Source organism: Lepidochelys olivacea, assembly GCF_965140295.1.
Source record: "Lepidochelys olivacea isolate rLepOli2 genome assembly, chromosome: 16".
NCBI classification, from domain to species: domain Eukaryota; kingdom Metazoa; phylum Chordata; order Testudines; family Cheloniidae; genus Lepidochelys; species Lepidochelys olivacea.
In genome coordinates this window covers 20,177,158-20,202,009 of record NC_140426.1, presented here as the reverse complement: position 1 = coordinate 20,202,009, position 24,852 = coordinate 20,177,158, and the positions used below count along the sequence as shown (strand labels likewise).

The following is a 24,852-nucleotide window of genomic DNA, read 5'->3' as shown; positions in this document are numbered from 1 at the left end:
TCACACTTCCGAATGAGGGATCTCTGCAGCAGAAGCTGCTCCTGTGCCCCAGACTGGGAAGCCAACTTTCTTGTAAGGCCTCAAAGCATCAGCACTTCATGGAGACAGTGGCGGCAGCCACAGCAGTGGGCTGAAGCTCAAATTGGACAGCCCCTTAACAACCATTCCAGCCCCATCCCTGTGGCCACAAAAGCATTCTAGCAGAATCCGTGGAGCACTCCTGCAGAGAGGAGCTGTGCGTGTCACAGAACAATGCTCCCTGCAAGCCCCTGCCTTGTATGACAGCATGCAGTCATTGCAGGGGGCAGGGCATAGTTGGTGGTGGGATCTGCTGCCATGCAGCTCTCCCCATGCTCTCCCCGACATAGCTGGCTTCAGAGCTGCAGCAGATGCTGCAGTCACTCCTTGCCCTGCAAGTGAGTGAGGCAATTCCTCTCACTTTCCTCCATCCTGCAACACTGCCTGGCCTCTCAGGCTCTGTGCTGGGCTCAGGGCATGCTCCTAAGGAGCAGTCCCGCAGCTCTGGAACCTTGCAGTGCCCCACCATGGGTGAAAGGCAGATGTGCGCTGAGCTATGAAGCAGTGACCGGACCGCTCTGCTGCACACGGAATAATTAGCTCATCCTCCCAAGCTGTGTTATCGACTGGAGAGCTATTCCCTATTGATTCAGCACTGGATGTTAAAGCCCCACGTGGCCTGTCTGAGCACGTGTTAGCAAGTGATATCCCCGAGCCCCGAGTATGGAAATCAGTTAAGCACGCTCATTAGAAATGCCACAGGGTCCATTTTTTTTTAGGTCAGCATTGCCAACAAAAACAAACAAACAAACAGAACCAATCAAAGGAGACTTGTACGCAGTGTGAAGGAAACGGAACTGATTAAACATGGGCACTAGTGCCCCAGTGACCCAAAGGACGCTCTTCATACCATCACTGTTCTGAATGTCCAGAGGAGAGACCAGGCAATGGGCTGCTATTTGCAGACAGACAAGGGGTATTGCTGTTTTCCTCTCACGGATGCATTTTTAACTAGTGTTGAGAACATGCTTGGGGTGTCTGCTGCATATAGGTCACAGCAGGGAGATGACAGAGCAGCAAGTACCCGGCAGCTCCTTGAGTGATGTTCTGTGTGGAGCAGAGCCTAAGCCCCTCCGACCTTTTGTGTATGAACGTAGTGCAGATGCAAGGTGCCGGCCTATCTGGTGACTGGGCTTGGTGGGCGGAGTCTACCAAAACGAAAGGCCGCCCCCTCAATTGCGGGTGGGGCCACAGAAACCAGATATCAGCATAAAGAATGACCAAACGGCAACGGAAGGCAGGGTCAAAGGAAGGAACCAGAAGGCAACACCGAGCAAAAAAACCCCAGACAACGGCTGCTGTTGCAAGGAGGCCAAGGACTCAGTGGATGCTTCCCAGAGGATCCCTGCTTGGACGCAGGCATGGACAAGAGACTGGAATGCCAGGGGCTGGATCAACACTCCTGTCAGCCAAAGTCCTCAGTTTATCCACCCTAATGGGCAGTGCAGACTTCCCAATATCGTCTCAGTCCGGACCTCTGCGGATGGGAGATGAGCTCTGCCTCCATGGCCCATTCATACTGTAGCTTCTCAGCTGAGACTGCCAACGGCTAAGCTACTAGCAGCCAGGATATTTGTGATGCGTAGGCTCTACGCTGAGGCCCACAAATGCGTCTCATGCAGGCTGCCAACAGCCGCCGGACGGAGGACGACTTTTAGACCCTGCCACAGAGATCTGCGCTTTTTGTAGGTTTTAGTGCTTGTTTTTTAAGACAAAAATGATCATCACTGACAATAAAGAGGATTCGGCATCTCTAGATGTGCCCTGGCGAAGACAAATTACAGCTATAAAATGATGACTAGTTACACAAGCGTGCAGTGTTGCTGCAGCCAGGTGGGTCCCAGGATATTAGAGAGACCAAGTGCGTGAGGTAATATGCCTATGCTTCAGAAGTTCAAGGAGAAGGTGAGAGGTAGAGAGAGGGAGAAACAGAATTTGCACTTTGCAAGGAGCAAGCAAACCTGATGAAGGGACTGGGTTTAACCCTTCAGGCCCAGGCTTCCTTAATGCAGACACCTCTACTCCACCAGCTCTTCCTTGCCTCCTTTTCCCTCTCCATCCTGGAACCCCAAGCTCTTTCCAGCAGAGATCTCTACAGTATGTTCATCTGCCGCTATTCAGCCATGGGCGAGAATCCTTCCCCCTCCCCCACGTGCCTGGAGAAACCTAACCAGAGCTGACCCTTGTCCACAGGAGAGAGATGTTCTAAACGAAACGTGTGTGTTTGGAAAGAGGGGGGGATCCATTTGTTTTTTTACGTGCAGAGAACACAATGGGGTGGGTTGAACTGGGGGGGACTAGGAGGTAGCTGGGAGGGAAAGCTGAGGATACAGATGGATCTGCTAGTTTTGGGAGTCAAGCAGATGGACTGCTTATTATCATGCAATCTGGGAGAAGGGTGCCAGGGACAAGTTCTTTAGTGGTTGTCAGGGAAGCCCTAGTCATGTAGACTTGGGACACTGTTGCTGAATCTGTTCCCTACTCCCGCCTGGCCTAGGGGCTAGTCACAGGGGAAAAGGCACTGCTGCTGACAGAGTACATGGAGCAGTTTGCAATTAGATTTTGGCGGTGGCTGTTTTAACTCTAGATATATAGATATATAAACTTGGTAGCTGCATGGCAGCTTGTCTGGTAATATTGAAATGGGAATACCTTGTTCTTCTTGGCTTCCCAGAAGTCTTGTGGGCCGGGATGGATGGTGCTCCATCCCTGTAACAGAATAAAATTTAGAAACAAAAATCATTATATCGTTTGGTGGTCGCTGCTTTTTTCTTGTTTTATGCTGGTTTCGTCTTTCCTTTATTTACACATAGTTGCAAAGATTTTGGCTTGGTTTTGTCATTTCAAAAAGGGGTCCCTCTCTACAAGGGGTGGGAGAGTGTTCCCTCCACAGGACACTATACAATGACGTTAAGGGACGGCTCTCTCAAAGTGTGTTAGTTGTGTAGGGAAGGCCTCATGAGATTATAACCCTACTGTCCTCTCTCCTAGGAATGTGACTCTCTCAAGGAGGCAAAGGGCATGGGTGGCCTGGATCCTAGCACTTCTTAGTATTTTCTCAATGCAGCTGCAGGATGCCTGTCTCAGCAGACTGTGCAACTTCTGTACATCTTGATAAAGGAATAATGTGGGAACCAAAACTCCGGGTCAGAACACTACTGATACCAGCTCCAGACTTCGTGGCTAGTCCTGTCTCTATGATGGGGCTGAAACCAACCTTAGAGGTGAACCCCCTGAACCTGGGGAGGGTGTGGATTCTGATACAGACATTGCATTTCGGGCCCTTCTACTGTACACAGCACATCCAGCTCACACCCTGGATGACCCAGAGCAATCCTTCGTGGTTTTTCAGGGTACAGTGGCGACAACCCAACATCCCAAAGGAACACCACGGCGCAGCAGCATGTGACTATGTCAGCACAACTGGAACGGGAATCGTGTGGGGAATTGCAACAATACTGCATGGCAAACTGGAAAAAGAATTCTCAGTGCCAGAGGGGCTAGTTTTGAGCCTCTCTCCCCTACATCACATGTGAGAGGTGAAAGACAAGACAGTGTGGATTGGGCGCTGGCCTGGAATTCATGAAACCTGGGTTCTGTTCTGGACTCTGACCTGCTGTGTGAAATTGGCCACAATTTCTGGTCCTCGACTTCCCCCTCTGTCTAGTCTGTCTTTCATGTTTAGATCGTAACTTCTCAGTGTCAAAGACTATCCAGTGCTGTGTGTCTATCCCGTCGGAATCTGATCTCAGTTGGCCCGTCTAGCCTTTACTGTAATAAAAACAGTAATTATGAGCAAGGGGCTGCAGAACATTGCCCTTTCCCCTCTGCACAAAGCTACTGCTGATCAGAGCGGGGAAGGATTCAACCAGCCAAGCTGGGTCTGGAATCAGCAGATACCCTGTTTCACGTCCCTTAAGATCAGGAACCTCATCTCATGAAAGGAGCCTCTTATTACACAGCATCAGCAGCAGACTTTTGAGTACATTGATGTCCTGTGAATCAGATGCGTGACTGAGAACTGGGAATTCTTTCAGTTTTAATATCCCTCTGTCAGAGGACACTGTATCATAAAAACATAAGAATGGCCATATTGGGTCAGACCAAAGGTCCATCTAGCCCAGTATCCTGTCTTCCAACAGTGGCCAATGCTAGGTGCCCCAGAGAGAATTAAAAGAACAGGTAATCATCAAGTGATCCATCCCCTGTCACCCATTCCCACCTTCTGGCAAACAGAGGCTAGGAACACCATACCTGCCCAACCTGGCTAACAGCCATGGATGGAACTATCCTCCACAAATTTATCTAGTTCTTTTTTGAACCCTGTTATGGTCTTGGCCTTCACAACATCCTCTGGCAAGGAGTTCCACAGGTTGACTGTGTATTGTGTGAAAAAATACTTCCTTTTGTTTGTTTTAAACCTGCTGCCTATTAATTTCATTTGGTGACCCCTAGTTCTTGTGTTATGTTATCCTGGCTTTGTTGATATAGTGGGCCTTTTCCATCTCTTATTAGGACAAACCTGTGATTTGATTCCAATATATTTATTAAATGATTTTTTATTCAAAGTCAAAGTTCTACCCCAGAGTGGTACATAACAAAGTAACTGTCATTAATAAAGCGGGCTGGAGAAACTTCAGTGGAACCATATTCCACTGGAATATGCAGTTCTGTTCACAAAATCAGGTTAATTTTGTCAGAATTTTCATTTAAGAAGAAAAATGGGGGAGGAAGGGGAAGTTCCAACACAGTCAAAATAGCCCATTGCAACATTTTGGGGACAAAATCTTTTGATTTTTCATTTTGAAAAGACTTTAAAAAAATAATTAAAAGTCAAAATCAACATGAAATGTTTCAATCAACCGGAAACAATATTTATTCTCAGAATTTTTTTTGCGGAGAATATGGAAATATTCAGTTTTTGCTCCAATTTGGAATGATATCAGATTTGGAAATCTCAAAATCCTTTGTGAAATAGAACTTCCATCCTCCACAAAGCGCTAGTCATGAGACACGAGAGAACTTTTTATGAGATTCCCTCTGACCTATAAGTACAAAGTCTGCCAAGTTCTTTACAGAGTATTTTTCGCAGCATCCCTTTAGCCCCTGTGATTTGGTCTGGTTTTGTTCTTAAGCAGCCAGTGAGAAGCAAGGAAACAGAATAAAAGGTGGCCTCTAAGAAGATTCAGGAAAAAAATACACCCCCCACCAATACTTTGCCTGATCACTTTAATAGGTAGATATTTTATCCTTGCAGAGTGAAATTAATAACAAGACACTATCTTTTAGAGCATGTGAAGATGAGCTACCACCATGAGGGTGTGGATGAGTAATAAATCCACCAGCTGCTGGAAAAGAACAAGAGGTTGGCAATTAGAGCTTTAACTAGGAAAGGGAAAATATTGGTTACTACTGCCGCGTCACCAAAGCTTGTGATTTTATAATGAGTCTCATGATACTTAAAGCCCCAGCTCCTGGAGTCGTGTGAATACACCAGAATCTCAGCTCCCAGTAAAAAAGAAAAGGAAGATTTTAGCCCACATGGTTGCAGAGAAAAGCTTGAAAATGTGATCCTTACAGGCGCAAAAACTAAAAAGTGAATGACCAGAGCTCCAAAGGTAGTATTACTAACAATCATGATTTTTAACCCCAATCTCCGCATTTGTGGAGCCTGACTCGTGATTTTTTTAGCACTTTTCTTTAGCAATATTACAAAGAGCTGAGGTGTCTTCTAAAGAGCTGAGGTATCTTCTGGGGTTGGGACTGAAGATGCCTAAACCACTAGGATATAAGGTGCTCTGCCAGTGGAGTGAGGTCATGCCACTCTTATATCTGTCTCTCTGCCTGTGCCTTGCCCTCTGAGCTGGGAAGGGGCTGGATAACCAATTCCCAGAGAAGTCCCCTCCTTAGTCAGTACTCTGAGATGGAACCTTAACGGTTGTCATCATCAGACCCATCAGTGCCTGGTGCTCTTTAATGGGGGCGTGCGCTAAGCAACCAGCTCAGTAACTCACCTAGTCTCTCAACTGTATTAACCCGTCCTCTGAAAGGACTGTCCTTTTTCTGCTCAGTGAGATCTGACAGGTGCCTCTAGGCCAAAATAATGAGGAGTCTGCTGGCACCTTAAAGATTAACAGATTTATTTGGGCATAAGCTTCCATGGGTAGAAAACCCACTTCTTCAGATGCATGGAGATGCCAAAATGCAGCCCAGGACCCAACACCTGCCCCCTCAACTGCATCAGCTGCAGTTGTGCCCCGAGAGCTGAGAGCAAAAGGTCCTGGGGTCTGTCAGAGACCCAATGACACATGATTGAGCAACAGGTGACATGCTGCTGGAATGGAGAAGGACAACAGGGAGGGTCTGTGATGCTGGAGAGCGGTGATTTACGACTGACTTGTCTGCAAGTTTCCATGGGGACTGCAGTGCCGATTCAATACCCCTTTGGATGGGGTACCCTAAGAACCATCTGCTTTGGTCATGCCTAAGACTGCTCCCCAGTTTGTGTAACCTACCCTTTGGTACCAACAATCTTGCTTGAGAATTCAGGCTACATTGGGCTCGATCTTGGCTGCTTTTCCTGACTCCATGAGAAGCTTTGCCGTGCAACTACGTTCATCTTTCCTGCACAGCCTTTCTGTCCATTTCAGTTTCTGGGGAGGAGGTTGGCAGGGAGGAAGATGTAACAGGCAAAGCCACTTCCAAGCAGGAGCTAGAAGATCTAATCCCCTCCTGCTTACGCTCCCCAGTGACCTGTACCTTTAAGGTCTCTCACAAATGTGGCACCGTCAAACAGCAATGTGCATGACGTTCTGTTCCAACACGTGGACTTTGCATCCATGTCCCTGGGCGCCGCGTCAAAGCCACCTGCCATTTGCACAGCCAGATTCAACATCCCAAAGTGCTTTTGTGTCCAAGAAGAATTTTAATGAGGGCAGCAATGGGGACAAAAGGAGACTGGATTTCCCACCAGCAGAGTTGCCAGAATGAAGCATTTTGAGAGCCTCCATTCGTGCTAATATTACAGCATTTGTTTGTTTATTCAGGAAAAGCAACAGGCTGTGGCAGCTTCTAATGACCACTTACCCTGCACTAATACAGATAAGCACGTTTTTCCAAGACGAAAATGTGTACTTACAGGAATAATAACTTGGATGGGGTGATGCCATTTTCTCACGGTGCATGTTGCTCTCACCGGAAACTAATGTAATGGAATTGAAGCTTTTCATTGGACCCAGCACTCAATCCCAGTATGTGATGGGCAGGGTGTGAAAAGATAGATAGATGGACAGACGGATGGAGAGAATTTTCCTGTGGTAATGAAGCGCAATCTATTCCGAAACAGACCTACTGTACACCAGGTCAGAGGGAAATCTTTTTATTTATGTAGCGCTTTTTATTTATTTAGCTGTGCATGGAGCTTCAGAGATATCTACAATCACAAGAAGAAAAGGAGGACTTGTGGCACCTTAGAGACTAACCAATTTATTTGAGCATAAGCTTTCGTGAGCTACAGCAAAAGCTCATGCTCAAATAAATTGGTTAGTCTCTAAGGGGCCACAAGTCCTCCTTTTCTTTTTGCAAATACAGACAAATACAATCACAAGGACACTCTAATTTCAGTGGCAGTTAGGAACCTAATTATGCTCAAGGATCTGGGCCAAGGTCCCCGCCCAGAGGGGAAGAGAGTACTTCTGAGAAATGCTATTCCGAGATTCAGAATAGATTATGGTGGTGCGGGACAGCAGTCCAGTTGCTGCATAAAGTATTATCATACCCACTGTTTAATTAACAATGGGGATTTTAACCTGGTTCTTCCCCTTCACGTTCCTTGGCCTTTCCTTTCTCTTCTTTTCAAGCCCTTCTGTTTCATGCTATCTCTTCTGACCACTTGTGTCACTGTCTTGAGCTAGTTTCCGATCCCACTCGAACACATTATTGCTGTTGCTTTCCTAGCTGGGAACAAAGCCACGTGCTGCACTCTGGTGCGTGCATGGTATATGAACCGGAGTTACTCACTTTCCAATGAGCCGCCCTGTGCAGGGGTACAGGGGAAGGGATGCCCTTCTTGTTACTTAAACCATATCTCCGCTCCGTGGTGCATTTCTTCTACATCCACATTGCTCCTCCTCCTCTCTCAATCTCTCATATTTTTTAGCCCAATTCCCACTTTCAGGCTGTATTAGCATCAGAGCCATTACCAACTGCTTGGAAATACCCCAGAGAGGTGCAATAGCTGCAGATGCCAAAGTTGAGCTGACACGTGCCCTGGATCTTTGTTTGTAAAAAGTCTTTTCCCACTACCCCATCAATCTGCCCTATTTTGCAAGATGCTTTTTTTTTTAATAGCACATGGCCGTCATGGAGGTGCGACTATTGAGTGGAGAGGACACACCTGATTAGTGATCAAAGAATCCTAGCGCTCATTGATGGAAAAGGCCTGCTGGGATTTTTCCCCCCAGGAGTATATTCACCAATACATGATCTGGTCCAGTTTTAAATGATGCAAGAGATGGGCCTAGCAAAGCTGTTCCTCAGTCCCTGTTTTTAACACAGATGCCCACATGCTTTAAGAAATGCCTTTGAGAGCTCTTGACAAACAGCTTCCTGTTCCAGGGGGGACTTCAATTTATCACTGATCAGCACTCATGACAATCAGGCCACTGTCCTCTGGTATTCGCAGATCAAAGTAACACAACTGCCCACGCACCTCCAAGAAGTCCACCAGCCATTGTGTGGAGGGACTGTTTTCCAGCAGCTGCAGTATGTTTGCTTGCCGACACCCCTGTGAGAATGTACGAGCCGGAGCCGTTGTTAAGGGACCTGGAGCAGAGTTTCAGGTGGTAAAGAGCCCAGAGGTTAATACTACACCCAAACACTCAAGTTCAGAAGAGAGCTTTCCCAGCTTTGGTAAGATCTCATAGTTCCCGAGTCTTTTGTTCCCAAACCCAAGACGATAGCCAAGCATCAATGGTCAGTTCCCTCTACGCTACAGATTGTTTCCTGGACACAACTGAGCTGCACACATCCTGAACAAGTTTCTGATTGCCTGTGTCCACCCAGTCAATACGGTGAGCTAAGTGGCATAAGCTCTGTCCACCAGGCAGGGCTTATGGAGCAGTACAGAATGCTGAGGGGGAAGACCTGTCACTCTTTGCCTTCAGTAATGTCTGCATAAAGCTAGCAACACCACACACAAAGGTAGGGAAGTGGAGTGGGGATCGTCCCTGCGCAGACCCGACCGTGTCTGGCCAAGGTGGTTTGGTCATCGTCTACCCAATCCTAACAGAGATGATTCCCCGGAGGAAGCAGATAAAATGCAAGGTCCCTGCCAATGTGCGCTGGGGGGAAATCCCTCCCTGACCTCACATATGGCAATTAGTTTAACCCTGTGAACGTGAGCAAGGATGGCCGTACTTCAGCATCTAGCCTCGGTTACACCCCAGGACTGGCGTCCAAGCGATTGTCCAATCCATTGTCTTTTTGAGCTCTCCCCAGAATCCTGAAGCTACAGCACACAATCAGGGAGGCCACCCTGCTGATCCTGTCTGGGAGAGCTTCTCTCACTCTTTCAGCAGGGCTGCCCCCGGGACCAAAATGTCACTGAAGACAAATAGTCTCCATAGAAATTCTGCACGCATGTACTCTGCTGCCAGAACTGAGAAGTACATGGACAGAAAGCATTGGGGAATCTGGGTCGTTGGATTAGCCAGAGCTGTTCATGCCAGGGATTACATCCATCTCCGTCACGCATGCAAAAGGCCGTCAATGGATGGTCAATGGGATGCACATTTTCTCTCTCGTGTCTCCCTCTTTCCCTAATTCTGCCTGATCCTATCCTGCTGCCATCCCAACCTCTCAACTATAGTTCTACGGTGGACATAAGGATCCACTGGGAGAGCAAATGACAAAAGAAGACAAACCAGCGGTGAAGAGCATCCTTTCTGGACATTGCTATTACCAGCCTATCTTTGGTACTTACATAGCCCCATCAGCAGGAGATCTCTGTGCCTCGCAATGTATGTATCCTCACAACATTCCTGTGAGGTATGAGTGCCCCCATATTACAGAAGGGAAAACTGAGGCATGGACTGACTGAGTAACTAGCCCAAGGTCACACAGGAAGTTTGTGGTAAAGCAGACTGAGTCCCAGACTAGCACCACAACCATTGGACTGTCCAGCTCTATTCAGTATTTGTTTTATGTCGGCCATCCCCTCACAGCAGCTATGAGCCAGCAGAATTGGAAGTACCGAGCATCCCAGGGTATTAGTAGGAGTAGACAGCGGCAGGGGCAGCATCCCCTCTCCATTTGCAATACTCCCCCTCTCCTTGTAAGCCAACGTCTTTTGCTGGCATCCTCAAAGCACAGCCTCAGGAATATTTAGTTTCCTCTCTAGCCTTCTGTGAGAGGGTGGCTGTTTTATTTATGGAGCGTTGGGAGGGACAGGTTACTGGGGATTTCCGTTCCACCGCCTTTTTTATGAAGTTAGGTGTTAGACATATATTGTTAGGAACCTTGGGGCTCTTTGGCCAGGTAGTGTCTGTATCCCTAAAAAATACTGGGGACCTAAGTTACCTAATTCAGCCTTAGATTCCTTTTTCTTTGGCTTTTGAACCAAATATGCCTCTTTCAAAGACAGAGCTTTATATTGCTGGAAATGAAAAAAAGCTGAGAAATAAAAAGTTAAATTGTAACTCTGTCCTGTAACTTGGACCCAAAATTTGTATGTGTGGGTTTTTTTTAAGTTATGCAAAATCTAAAGTTAATAGAAACATGGTCATGCTTTTTTTTAAATGAAAAGCCCTTTTAAAAAATGGATTTAAACATCCCCCCTGCAAATGCTGCAGCACTGGGAAGCAACAAGTGAAACTGACGGTAAACAAAAGTGAAAATTATGAATCTATTGTCGTCAAAGTTGAGTGAAGTGCAGAATATAAACAAACTGCATCAATAGTTAAAAGTAACACAGGCGCACAGGTTAAGGAGATGGAGGGGTGGATGTGATTTTTCAACCTGACAATAGTGTCCCTTTAAAGTTGAATGATTATTAGTAGTAGAATTTTTAATGGCATGGTCTGAAGAACAAAGCATCAGGCGGACAGAAGTAACAAACACATTAAACTGAAGGGACAGAATTTTGCAGTCTAAACTTATAGCTATAAATAATTGTTCTCTCTTGAACTTTGCTCTTGCAGTAGGATGTGGCCATTTGCCTGCTTTTATATTCTTGTAGAACAACAAGCTGGAAAGCTGAATTCCCTATTTCTCTCTGGACTCCTTTTGGTCCTCACCCCCGAGTCATGCCAGCTGCCACTTTAATGAATCGACAGGAGACGGCCATGCTGTGGACGTCCCAGGATTTCCTGAGCGTGTGTAATTCACCGGGGAGTTGATGCACAGCCAGGGCATAAGGAGGAGGAGATTAGGCATGGGTCAATGGCAACTGTGTTACTGCAGGACCTGGGCTCTGACTAAGTCATTTTAGGATAGAACAAGGGGAAAGTTTGGTCTCTATAAACTCAGTGATTTATCTGAGAAATTCCTAGGAGAAAAGGAGTCACAGAGAGGTCTTGAAACTGCAGGCGGAAGTAACTTAATGCGTCACAACAGCCTAAATTCATCCTCAGTTTAACTCCTTCAGCTTCAGTGGGCTAACACCGAAGGGGGGAGTGTGGAGCAATGTGCAAACCATACTGCAAGCCCTAGGGAAAATGCAGCAAGAAGAAGGGAAAAGACAGTCCTATAGTGGGAAGCTTATTGAATGTTCAGAGTCAGGGATCATATAGTTTACAGGAGGGGGAATGCTCCTGGCCTTCAAGGCACTGCTCCTCTATTGTAGACTCTGTGGGGCATGGATCACGTCTCTCTCTCTGCTGGCACGATGGGGCCCCAATCCTGAATGGACACATCTCTTTCCAAACACAAAGAAGGTAACAAGGCACATCATTGGTGCATGCCTTTGGGAATGAGCGTGGGTTTCTTTTGCAGCAATGAAGATGGAACTTGCAGTGATTGTGGAGGTTGGGGAGGACTTTTATGGTCTCAAGCTGGGGGAACAGAACACCCTGCTCGAGTGGTCAGAGCAGGGTGCTGGAGCTTGGCAGTAGCAGAGTTGGGATGAAGCCGTGGCTTCTTCACTCACTGTGTAAAGTGGCGTGTGCACCAAGGATGTGCTATATAAATGTATAACAGTAAAATCATAGCATGATCTGTGATGGTGGGTCCCCAGAATTAACAGATTGCGGTTCTCAGGTCATGGGAAATGGAGAGAATTCTTGCTAAGTTGGGAACCACCGGTGCCAATAAACAGGTAAGTCTGTAACAGGGAGGGAGGGATGGGGTGGGGGGATATGGCCCCGAGCTTCATCTTGCAGCTTTCCCAAAGTCTGCACTGTGTGATATGTCCCAGGACTGCCGGAGGGAGCATGAGAAAGGGCTCCCGACTGCTATTTCCTGCTTGGTTTGTGTGATCGCAGCAGTTTCTCCAGTTTTGGATGCAGTGGGATATCATCACACAGGACAGCAACGCACAGCAAGGAAAAGGAGTGGAGTTTGCCCTATCTCCGGTGCTGCTTGGACGGCAAACCTGCTGGAAGAAGCCTGGCCAGATTCCTTGTTCTGGTCTGGACTCTGTGCTGCTCAGGCGGTGCAAAGCAGATGCACACAGGCCATAGCTGGGTCAGCAAAGAAGTTTCCTGGTGGAACTCCTCAGTATGGCAAAGCTGGCCAGAGACAGCTTCTTCACCAGCCGTCCCACACGCTGACACGGGCATGGCCAGGGGTTGGGAGGCACGGCCAGGGATTGGTGGGAATGGCTGTGGGGGAGCTGCTTTTTGCTACGCTGATTCTTTACTGGTATTAGGTCCCTTAGGGATCTTCGGCTAGAGATAGAAGTTAGAGCAGCTCCTACATGGCGCTAGTTGATGCCAGGATTGGGCCAGCACAGAATAAAAGAGCAGTAACTGGTTCCTTGATGCCTTCCCCCTGCCCTCACCCAAACACACCCACTGTACCAAGCAAAGTTCAGACACAGAGGACATCTTGCTGTCCATCTCTGGAAAGGCACTGGGCCAGATCCTCAGCCACTCTGATTCACACCCGCTGAAAATCTGGCCCCCTGTGTTTATCTGCCACAGGAAAAGGAGCTCCCAAACCCCATTCTCAGCACGTAAGGACTGTCCATTTGGGGTTTCTGGTTTAGACCTAACGCCCCTGGGAAACACTGGGGTAATTTCAGAGGAAAGTTTTGTGCACGCAAAGATAACAGAAGTTGCACAAGCTCATCTGAACTGAAGAGCCACTGCTCTTCCCCAATGCCCATTCTCCAGGGTTCACTGCTTCCCCACCTTACTGCCTATTTCTATAGTCTTGTTTCCAGACTCTAATCAATCCAAAGTCACCAAGAGAGATATCTAAGCACTGAAGATGCTGAGTGCTTCCTACCAACAGTGTCCTGCCATTGTGAGGCACTGCCTCAAAGAGAAGGCTAAAGACAGAAAGAATGGATACATAAAAAAACAAACCAACCAAGCAATAATTATGGGAACGCACCCAGCTCCACCATACCACCTGCCTACAAAACATGGTGTAGCTAGATAGGAAAGCCAGGCAGCATCCAGACTTGTTTCAAGTTCAATCAGAAGGATGGTGTCCACTCACTGTGGGTTGAACTACAGCTAGTACCTTCTATTGTATGTTCCCAGATCTAGGAGGGATACATATCGCTCTGGTAAGCGGTAGCTTACTCGGTTTGCTGCAGAGGAATATAAAATGGTACAGAACGTACAGGTCAAAATTTTGTACTAGGAGAGAGAAGGACAGAAACCTACCAGCCAACATTCAAGCTAACTATGATGAAATAGAACGTGATGGTCAGTAACTGCATCCATGGGGAAGACTTCAGTGGCCTCTCCAGTAACACGTCGGTTAATCTTATTCAGAGAGCAACATTTATCAGGCAGACAAGACGGAGGGGGAGAGACAAACAAGAGAAATGAAGCTGCAGTTCTAGCCAGCAGTGAAATGAATTCCAGCGATCAGGTGCACTCGGAATCCCTCTCAGAAGAAAGGTCCCCTTCTTTTGAACAGCTGTGAAGCTGCCAACCAATGTGAATATGAGAAACTCACAAGGGGCCTAATCCATCCCTGGGGTAACTCCACTAAGTCGCCAGAGACAAATTTGTCTCAAGGGCCTTCACCCCAATTCCCACCTGCATGTTCCATGCACCCTACTGATATTTTTTGAAGCCCGCTTGGGAAGGCCACGTCTACCATTTCAGGAGAACATGTGGTTGTCGAAGAGCAAGCAAAATGCATGGTGGCTGTGACTTAGGTAAATGAATGTCTGTGGGGCCATGTGGAGAAGCAAACCATTCTTAGACCCAGTGCTGGCTTCTGGCTATTCTAACTGCCCCATCCCTTGCTGAGATCACTCGGCTTCCCCCCCTTCCCAACACATGGGAACTCAGCTCCTCTGGGGAGAGATGGATATTCCCCAGGCTCACCTCCCTCGGAGTGTGTCCCTGTGGACAGTGGTAGCATCACTTTCCAGGGGGCTGACTCTGTGAATTCCTGTCTCACACTGCACATTGATGGTGAATTCTCTCCAGCCCAACATTCAGAACTAAAAGCAACCCTTAGTTCAGCTACTAACATACCCACCCCCACCCCCGCCCAAGAGTCTGGCAGTGCACTGGAAAGTATTAACACAGGCTATGAGAGGCTCCTTTCCAGGACCACTTTGACACTGTGTCACACAGTTCCACCAAAATGAAGTTTAATGGTGATGACATGCGAACAGCGGAAACATGGTTCCTAGGCACTGTCCCGCCAGGAAGAAAACACAGAATAACTCCCTGGTTTTCTGGAAAGCTGGCATCAGGAACAAGAATCGATCTGGGCCAGTTCATGGCAGTTGGATGCGCCAGTGGTTTTTTTTCTGCAGGCTGCAATTTTGGGAGAAAAGAAATTCAGCCCCTCTGGGGGGATGCAAGAGCCTCTTTTGGCTTTCTTCTGAGCCGGGGGAAGAGCCACCTGCAGACTCCGCTCCTAAGCTTGTGCTCAGAGGGGCACTGCTCATCTGACAGGACCAACGTAAAGGAGAGGTCTACCCTGGCCTGGATCAGAGTGAAGCCCCAGAGCCTTCTCCATAAGGTATGTTCTGAATCTGAGCTTTGCAAGTTCGCGGCGGAAAAGAGCGACAGGAGCTGCACTTTGCAGCAATGTACGTCTCACCCAAACAACAGAGACAGCACTGGTGATCGTTGCTCACAGAGAAAGAGAAAAGGCAGGAGATACAGTTCTTGAGCGTGGGACTCTGGGCACAGTCCCAGACCGTGTGGAGGGAGCTCACAGGATGGGGGGAAAAAACTACCTACACCAACTATATTAAAAATTCCAACTATGCAAATATAAACTATCAATCAACTACTCACAAATGTATTTACAAAGTATAAGGATAAAAGCTGGAGAAATCTGTGGACGCAGGGACACCATGAGGTGGTAAAAAGGAACAGGAGAGGCACTGCCTCAGTCCGGAGCACAAGGTGAACCACTGTGCTCGTGACCCCGCTTGTCAGAATTTCTGGACTTGGGCCCATGTGCACCCAGGTGTGGAACACGCATAGGGACTGGCACTTGGAGAAGAATAGAGAGACAGGGTGGGAGGTAGGTAATATTATTACTCTGTGTTAGAGATGGGAAACTAAGGTAGAAAGAGATGCAGTGATTTGCCCAAGCTCACTCAATCTGTGGCAGAGTCATGCACTGAACGCGGATCTGCCAAGTCCCAGTCCATTGTTTTAGCCACAAGACCATCCTTCCTCTAAGTGGAGTTTTGTTTGGGTGTGGGAAGCTGGGTAGAGTTCCATTACTCTTCTCCTCACCATCGTCAAACCCTGGGCAGGAGCTCTTTGTGCGTGGGCTGTTTGTGGAGAAGAGACACACAACAAAATGATGCATCTTCAGGGTGTCCCTCACTGCAGCAGTCATTAGCTGAGTGCTCATTCCTCCACCAAGGCCACCACCTCTCCCAGGCTGGCAGCACTAGGGACCTGTGGGTGCGCGTGCGCATGTGTTTCATGGATTCACTGCAGACTTCAGGGCTGAATTTGTTTCTCCGAGCATCGAAAACTGATGTCAAGGAGTGAGATCTATACTACTTGATGCAAACCACTAACCCCACCACAATATCCCCTGCATTGGTGAAGCTCTCCAGACTGTAACCTTAGTTTTGGTGAACGTCTGATACTTAGCAGAAGACAAAGTATAGAAAACAAAGGCTTGTGCAGCTGGCAGTAATTTATATGGCAAACAACACTTTCAGTTAATCATTTATTGCAGCTTCCGTGTCTCGGAATCAATAAGGCAAGTGCACCATGGATATTAGCATCGATATCCTACTTAAATTTATCAGTAGACAGCCTTGAGAAGAGACTTAAATGCCAGAAAAAATGTTCCATTTATATGCTTTTCCTCCCTTAAACTAAGAACATCACACAGGCAAAGCCTTAAATTTTAACACCAAGCCCAGAGTACAGACAATTTGATCCTTTTCATTCTAAATGTCAACCCTCTTGCCTTTTGATGTTGCCAATGATATAAAACACAGGCACTCCTAAGCTAGCTCCCCAATGCGGGGCTTCTGATCCTTCCCATGCTGTCAGACATTGCTTAGGGCATGAACCAGGCTCTGCCATCTCTGTCTACCGTGAGCTGCTCTTTGCACTTCCTCCGAGTTCAGTCCCATAAGTTTTCCCTCTCTGAGTACTCTTTGACAGAGGGATTCTTATGGCCCGCCCCCTTTTGTGTCTTCCACCAGCTGTCTAATGGCAAACCTGCACTTAGGCTCCTTAAATAAGCATGTTTCCTTCCTCAGCTATTTATATAAGAGGGTTTTTCCTCTTGCATAAATTTCCATTATTGAAGTGTGGCCTACGTCTCTCTCATTCCCCATATTGATTCCCTGGGTCACAACATTATTCTCCTTTCCCATGTGGGAAATGATTTACCGTTGTGTTATTCTTCTGTTAGAGCGAGAGAGCTTGGTAAGAGGATTTTACCGTACGTCCCTGGCATATAAATACTGTTGGGGCGACAGGAATCAAGTATTTATTTCCATTGCCATAAATGTGGTCTCCAGAGCAACATATTTTGAATGGAATTAAGGCCCATATCACTGGCTTTATTGTGAATAAGATGTAGCCGTTTAGATTAGGAGTATGGACAAATGGGCCTGGATCATACAAACCAGCCTAAAATTTCAGCCAAAACTAGAATTGAGGCTCAGTAGGGGCGGGGGAGGAGGGGAATCAGAGAGATCTCAGGCCTGTACAGATCAGATATTGAGTATGATGACAAGTCAGAATAAGCACGCAACAGATGAGGGAGGAAGATGCAGTGGGAAGGAGCCGATGTTGGAATGTGGTGCTGGTAGGTGAGATGAGCAATGGGAAAAGTGAGTTGGGAAGAGGTCTCAGATGGGAAATGGGTCGAAGGGAACGAAGTCACCGCAAAGGGCTCATTCCCAAAGATGCAGGCTCAGAGTTGCATGTGGAAAATACATATGTGTTTGCTTTGCACACAATTCTCACACCTATATTTGCAAATTGTCTCTGGTGTGTATGTGGGCAAATGGCCAGATGTGTATCTCACTGACCATTTGCATGTGCAAATGGTCACTTCCCTCTGTCCATTGCAATAACTGCATGAGCAAATTCGGTCAATAACTGCATGTGCATTCTTTGCACGCATAACTGCACCCATGAACATCTGAAAACCAGAACCGTATCCAACTTATTTTCAGGAATAAAAAACGTGAAAAGGCTGCTCCAAAATGGGCAGAAGATGCTTCTTGGAACTGTATATCTGAGCCAGATGGATGGCTCATTTATAGACAGTTTTTACCCACAGACTTCAAAATACTTTACAACCGAGTATTGTTATTCCCATTTCACAGAGAGGGCAACTGAGTCGCAGTGCAGTGCCAAGAACAGAATCCAGGTCTTTATCAACATAGCACCAAATAGCTATTTGCTTTGGGCCAGATCCTCATTGGGTGCAACTTGGGATAGTTCAAGGGAAATCAATAGAGCTCTGCTGTGCTGATTCACTTCAGTTGAGGATCTAGCTCCGAACGTCTACTTATCACATATGCTAAACACAAAGACTTTCTCCTCTTTCTCCTCGCCCTCCATAATATATACACTGCACTATAAGATCAGTCTGCCAGTAGTGTGTGAGTTCAGTTCTAGGGTTATGAAGGTCCCATCTGTCACACTTTTAAATAATTGGCTGATTATTATGGATTCATTCGGTATACGTTGTGATAATGTGAATCAAGATGAATTAATAGAGTCCTCACACAGATGGCATACAGTCTGCACTCCCTTGGGAATTGCACTGCCGTTTAGAAATTAATTAATGGACCTATAATTTTACAGTGGCGCTGCCTGGGCAATTGCCGTAATTGTAGGAATTTAATAGTCACCTGATTTACAGGATGTCAGTTCAGCAGAGCCAACAGAAAGAAAATGAGAAGAGCCACATATCACCTGGGGCAAGCAGCCAGGTCCATTGTTTGAGCCCCAAACCATTGCACTTAAATCGATCTGCAACAGCGGCATGCCCCACCCCCGCGGGGTGCTGCCTCAGTTTCCCCTCTGACTTGCCAATGGGTGCCCACACAACCACATTTCAAGTAACATTCCCCTTCTTGGGGCCAGGTTTATTAAGACACAGCAAGACAAAGAGTTTCCTCCGCCTTTCCAGGCGCAAGCCATTCCTTTTCTGTTCCTGCCACCATTCGACTCGCCTTGAGCCCAGCCCAGTTCCCCCTAGCTCCTCCTAGCGAGGCTTCCCGCTGATCTGAAACCACTGAGCCCCTCCTGGGCCCCAGTTCACTCATCTCCAGGAACTCCTCCAGTCCCAATCCAGACGTCCGGCCACTGCCCTTCCCCACCCAGACAGCTGCCCACTGCAAGAGCGCCCCGCACCAGGTCTTTCACAGTATACTCTCCTTCCTGCTCTGAGGACAGCACCTCTTATCCTCGGTGCCAACTCTGGGCTTCTAACACATCATCCAGAGCTCTGAGGCCTTAACCCTTTTCCACACCCAGCTCGCCCTGTGACACCATCTCAGGGAGTGCGGACGATTCTGGAAGTAACCCTCTCACATTAATTGACACTTCCAGGGAAAAAAGAGATCCTGAAGTGCATGAGAACCAGAACCTTTGGGCTCCATTTTGATTCAGGACAAATAAAGATAAAATTCACTTGGATTTTCTAAAGCGCCTAGGGGAATTAGGTGCCCAGTTCCAATGAAATTTAACAGGCTCCAGAGACAATCCCAGCCTTCAACAATACATTTACTGAAAATAAAAACAAAAATGAATACATTCCCTCACTTCTCTCTGAAAAGCAAGTGCCATTGCTGAATATACAGTAGATGAGCTGGCTTTTGTTAGTCACTTTTATTCTCTCAGTGGAACAATTCGGTGAGTACAAGTTATAGAGCTGACCTCCTGACTTGCAACTTTTATCCAGCAAAGAACGCAACACCCATCAGTTACCGCTAATGCAATCTGACAGCGCTCTGTTCACACTGGCATGGCAGCTGTGCCTTTCCTCTGAGGACTGTTTCCTTCACAGCTTTACAGGCCCAGGATCATGCCAGCACAGATTGCCAATATGTACTAGTGGGTATCTCGGTGGGCAAGGGGCTATGGAGGGGAGACGTGACAGGAAGAAGGGAGTTGGTTTCTTCTTCAGGATGAGTCTTCCTATGCTGGCAGCACCACAGAGAACAAACACCTGCAGCCAGACACCAGCCTGGCTACTTCCGATGCTTTTCACACACAAAGGCTGGCTTTGCAGGAGCACTGAGTGGTCACACGTCCTTGCGAGAGCGTCACACGGAGCCTGTAGAATCTAAGCCACAACACGCTTTTAAGGAGGGCACGTCTACACAGCCAAAAAACCCCATGGCCGCGAGTCTCAGAGCCCGCGTCAAACTGGCTGGGGTTCACACTGCAGGGCTAAAAATAACAGTGTCAATGTCCGGGCTCGGGCTGGAGCCTGGGCTCTGAAACCCAAGGAGTGGTCAGGGTCTTGGAGTCAGGGCTCCAGCCTGAACCCAAATGTCTACACTGCAATTTTTAGCCCTGCAGCATGAGCTCTGCAAGCCCAAGTCAGTTGACCCAGGCTCTGAGACATGCTGCTGCAGGGTTTTTTTTGCTGTGTAGACGTACCCTATGACACTCTTTATAGCCACGGCTGAGATGAAACTCCAATAACAACCAATCCTCCTGAGCCCAATTCCTGCCTAACTCCAGATACCTGCCTCTGCCCACAGCCAGCACCACTTGTGAATTTTCATCTGAAGTCCAAAGACTTTCCACCCTCTTCTCCTTTCCATCCATATCCCCTGCTGGTTTTGCTTTCTTTGCACCAGCTTGTGGCTTTGTCTGTCTGTCCACATCCCAGCACTCGGTCTCTTCCACCTGGAAGAGACAGGGTTGATTCAGGACATCGCGCGCTCTCTCCTTCTCTCTGTTGTCTGTCAGGAACGCACCTACTGTGCAGTCAAGTCAGGGTCTTGGGGGAAGCTCAGGAAACCAGCCTCAAAGCTGCTTTACTTTCAAAAGGTAGAGAGAGCCCTCTTGCCTTACTGTGAGGAAGGGCTGTCATCTGTTTGCAGAGCCAGTCGCACAATCCCTGCCCCTTAAACAAGAAAACAAATGTGACTCGCACTCTTTCTGCCACTGCCTGACATGTGGAAGATGCAGACTTGTTGCTAGCATAGGGAGGGATGCTCACATTTCTAACATACCTGTTAAAACTATAGCACCCTAAACAAAATGTTCTGGGTCCCACACACACACCCTGATTCATGTCTGAAACATACCAGAGGTACATTCTGTGTCTGATTAAGACCATATATGTATATCTTATACATGGTTACCCCATGATTAAAAAAAAAAATTCCTTGTATAAAACCCAGAACATCTGTCAGAGTTTCCAGCCTTCCTCAGTGCAAAACATATTATACTCCCCTCCGGAAATCTCTACTCCGGACACCCAGGGTTGAGTTTGCTGGGGTGAGGAAGGTTCCCTTTAGGAATTCAGTCCTCTGCAGTTTGCTCTCTCTGGAGAGCTAACCCTTTCCCCCAGCCCCATCCAAATGCCCTTTTAATCAGTTGCCTTTGGAACTCCAAAGCATCCCAAGCAGAGATGGCTTTGACATTTGAAGAATCTGCATGTGTGGGTCCTTATATGACCCCGTAAATCAAGCATGTCAGGGTTTGTTAAACACTAGACACAGCTTCAGCGCTGCCCTATTTAGTTAACGCTCCAGACAAGACTGGCTGCTCTTCAAAGAGACACATCCTGCAGCTTTGCTCTCCCACGACTATTGTGACTCCGCAGAACAGAGAGCAGTAAAGAAGTGGATTTATGTGTCAGTGAGCACAGCAGATGTGATTCAGAAGGTGTAATGAATGCAGATATCAGTGACTGGAGTGATACCAGTGGAGGATTATTCACACAGTCGCTCTCAAGTCATAAGCACACACCGACCAACACAGCGTTGACGAGCCATTGTCAAGTCGTTTAGGTCCAAAACTAAATTTCAGGAGGGGAAAAAATTTTACAAAAACTAAAAAAAAAAAAAAAATCATAATTATTCTTCCTCATGGAAAAAACAGAGTTTCAACTATTTTCCCACTATACTGGAAACCCAAACACAACAGCACGGGGAAAGTTCATAGGAATTGACAGTAAAACTGACTATAAAGAAAAAATGAAACTAACCAGTCTTGTTCAGGCTCAGAGAAGTGCAAAATATAAACAAACAGCACCATGAGAAATAAATTAGGCTGATAACATTCTTTCAGGTTTACTAATCTAAAGTGCTGCAGGGAAAGCATTTTATTAAACACACCATTTGTATCTTGACAGTGTCCCATTATAATCTACACCAATCTTCCAGGATTTAACATCATTTCAGATCATGTTATCTGTAAAAGGATGGGCCAGATCAGATTACAGTGCTTGTCACCCAACATAAACCTAAAATGCTAGTCCCACATTCACCCCTTGATCTGGGCTTTACAGCCTTCTGAACACTGGAAAAGAAAGCTTTTTAAAATCAAGGCAAATCTGTATTTTCCTGTTGCCTTCCTCCATGCCACTGGATAATAGTATCTGCTTCTACCCATTCTCGCTTTGCTTTGCCCCTCTGAAACGAACACTATGCTTGCACCTTCGGAGCTTTGCTTGTGCACATTAACACACAGTAATATCATGTCACATAGTGTGACCTTGCTCAGGCCTGGGTAGCCAGAAGAATCTGATGAGGATGCTGCTCCTTATGAGAAATAAAAGCATACCCTGGCAATGGAATGTACAGACACATTCTGTTGCTGGTGAAGGAACTAAGTGAGTTACTCAGGGCAACAACTTCCTCTCAGATACGCATCTGGTCTGATTCCTCCATTACAACCTTGCTAACGGTCACTGTCGAGCGAGCACAGAATATACGCAAGAGAGGCCTGCACAGGGGAGAGAAATCCACCCTTTGCGTCACAGCAAACAGCACGGTTCAGGCCCAGGAGCAGCGATTCCACAGTGAGATCCTTGGCAGATGTTCCTGGCTGCACTCACCATCACCAACAAAAGGGGCTAAAGGCAGGTTTGGTGCCTGTTACGTTGCAGGGCTAGAAGCGGGAGGGAGCCTCCTGCGGAAGGAGTGTACCTGAGCCCCCGCCGGGTCCGCTGCAGGTGCCCGCGTGCGTAGGGGAGGTCCCTGCTCCGTCTGCCTTACCTTCTCGCTTCATGCCCATAGCCAGGCACTTCTGATACCGGCAATACTGGCAGCGGTTCCGCTGGCGCTTGTCAATCAAGCAATCCTTATTGTCGCGGCAGGTGTAGGTGAGGTCCTTCCGCACTGTACGCTTGAAGAAACCTTTGCAGCCCTCGCAGCTGTACACCCCGTAATGTTTACCTGCAGGGGGTTGAGGAGGATGAAGAAACACAGAAATCATGCAGACCCACTGAGCAACCAACAGGTCACCTACCTGACGCCCCACAACCCTCTTGCTGCTACTCCTGGGTTGTTTAATTACCTTAGGCCTTGTCTAGCGTCGGATTTGAAGGGGGGATCAGGCTTTATCTTGGCCCACTTAGCACGTGCTAATATACAATTGCTTTGTCTCGCCTAGGGTTTCAGACAGTTTAATGCAATCAAGCTAGCTAGCTCAGTCTAGGCACCCCTGTCTGGACAAGGTCCTGCCCACTCTTTATTCATCCACAGAATAGGTACAACATCCAGGCAAGCTTCCCCCATGTTGCCCTGGCAAACCTGCCTCAACCATCATGTTTACCATCATGTCCACTGGTCGTGGATCAAACCCAACTGGAAATACAGGCCTTGCCACAACCAGATGACAAGATGTCCCTGTCCATACGGGCTGCAAATCATGTTTAACATCATGAGCCACAGTCATGTTCTAACACAACCTAATTTCCAAGTGAAGACAAGGGACCAGAGAGTAGTTGATGTCTCCAAGACTCTTTCAGCCCTTGACCTCTCTGCTCACATTGTGGACACAGGAGCCAATAGGCTAGCGTTATTTGTGACAAACAGCCCCTGCTCTCTTTGTCCATGGCATTTGGGGTATCATAAGAAATGAACAATCCACACGGCCGCTCATTGCGGAGGAGACTTCTCCCCGCACATGCAGTAATCTATGTGAGAACAAACAGCCTCTCCACAGATTGGACTGAGTCGGCACGGTTATTCTCCAACATGTTCACTACATGCACAACCTTACGAGAGCTCCCCTCTTTCCTCAGTGGGTGGCTCTCGAGTGGTTTCATTCTGAGCATGTCCCCAGGGAAGACCCCATGCAGGGATCACTCGTGGGCCAGAGAGCATAGCTTGGGAATGGAGTCAGGAGAGGTATTTCCAGTAGGGATAAGGAGGTTTTAGTACCGTTATATAAGGCACTGGTGAGACCTCACCTGGAATACTGTGTGCAGTTCTGGTCTCCCATGTTTAAGAAGGATGAATTCAAACTGGAACAGGTACAGAGAAGGGCTACTAGGATGATCCGAGGAATGGAAAACTTGTCTTATGAAAGGAGACTCAGGGAGCTTGGCTTGTTTAGCCTAACTAAAAGAAGGTTGAGGGGAGATATGATTGCTCTCTATAAATATATCAGAGGGATAAATACCAGAGAGGGAGAGGAATTATTTAAACTCAATACCAATGTGGACACAAGAACAAATGGATATAAACTGGCCACTAGGAAATTTAGATTAGAAATTAGACGAAGGTTTCTAACCATCAGAGGAGTGAAGTTTTGGAATAGCCTTCCGAGGGAAGTAGTGGGGGCAAAAGATCTATCTTGCTTTAAGATTAAACTCGATAAGTTTATGGAGGAGATGGTATGATGGGATAACATGGTTTTGGTAATTAAATATTCATGGTAAATAGGCCCAATGGCCTGTGATGGGTTTTTCGATGGGGTAAGATCCAAGTTACCCGGGAAAGAATTTTCTGTAGTATCTGGCTGATGAATCTTGCCCATATGCTCAGGGTTTAGCTGATCGCCATATTTGGGGTCGGGAAGGAATTTTCCTCCAGGGCAGATTGGAAGGCCCTGGAGGTTTTTCGCCTTCCTCTGTAGCATGGGGCACGGGTCACTTGCTGGAGGATTCTCTGCTCCTTGAGGTCTTCAAACTACAATTTGAGGACTTCAATAGCACAGATAT

The 24,852-nt window shown here is 47.3% G+C and overlaps 1 protein-coding gene across 4 annotated transcripts in view; it reads right to left on the bottom strand.

Moving 5' to 3' along the window:
- The window catches only part of RXRA (retinoid X receptor alpha), a 225,121-nt gene that overhangs the window by 39,071 nt on the left and 161,198 nt on the right, over positions 1–24,852 (bottom strand). For 3 of the 4 annotated variants that reach the window (XM_084650506.1, XM_084650509.1, XM_084650507.1), the window contains exons 4-5: positions 22,901–23,080; positions 2,731–2,787 (exon numbers count right to left, since the gene is read on the bottom strand). In XM_084650506.1, the coding sequence (XP_084506632.1) occupies positions 2,731–2,787; positions 22,901–23,080 (237 nt within the window). The remainder of the gene's footprint in view (positions 1–2,730; positions 2,788–22,900; positions 23,081–24,852) is intronic. The other variant, XM_084650508.1, reaches the window with a different exon arrangement.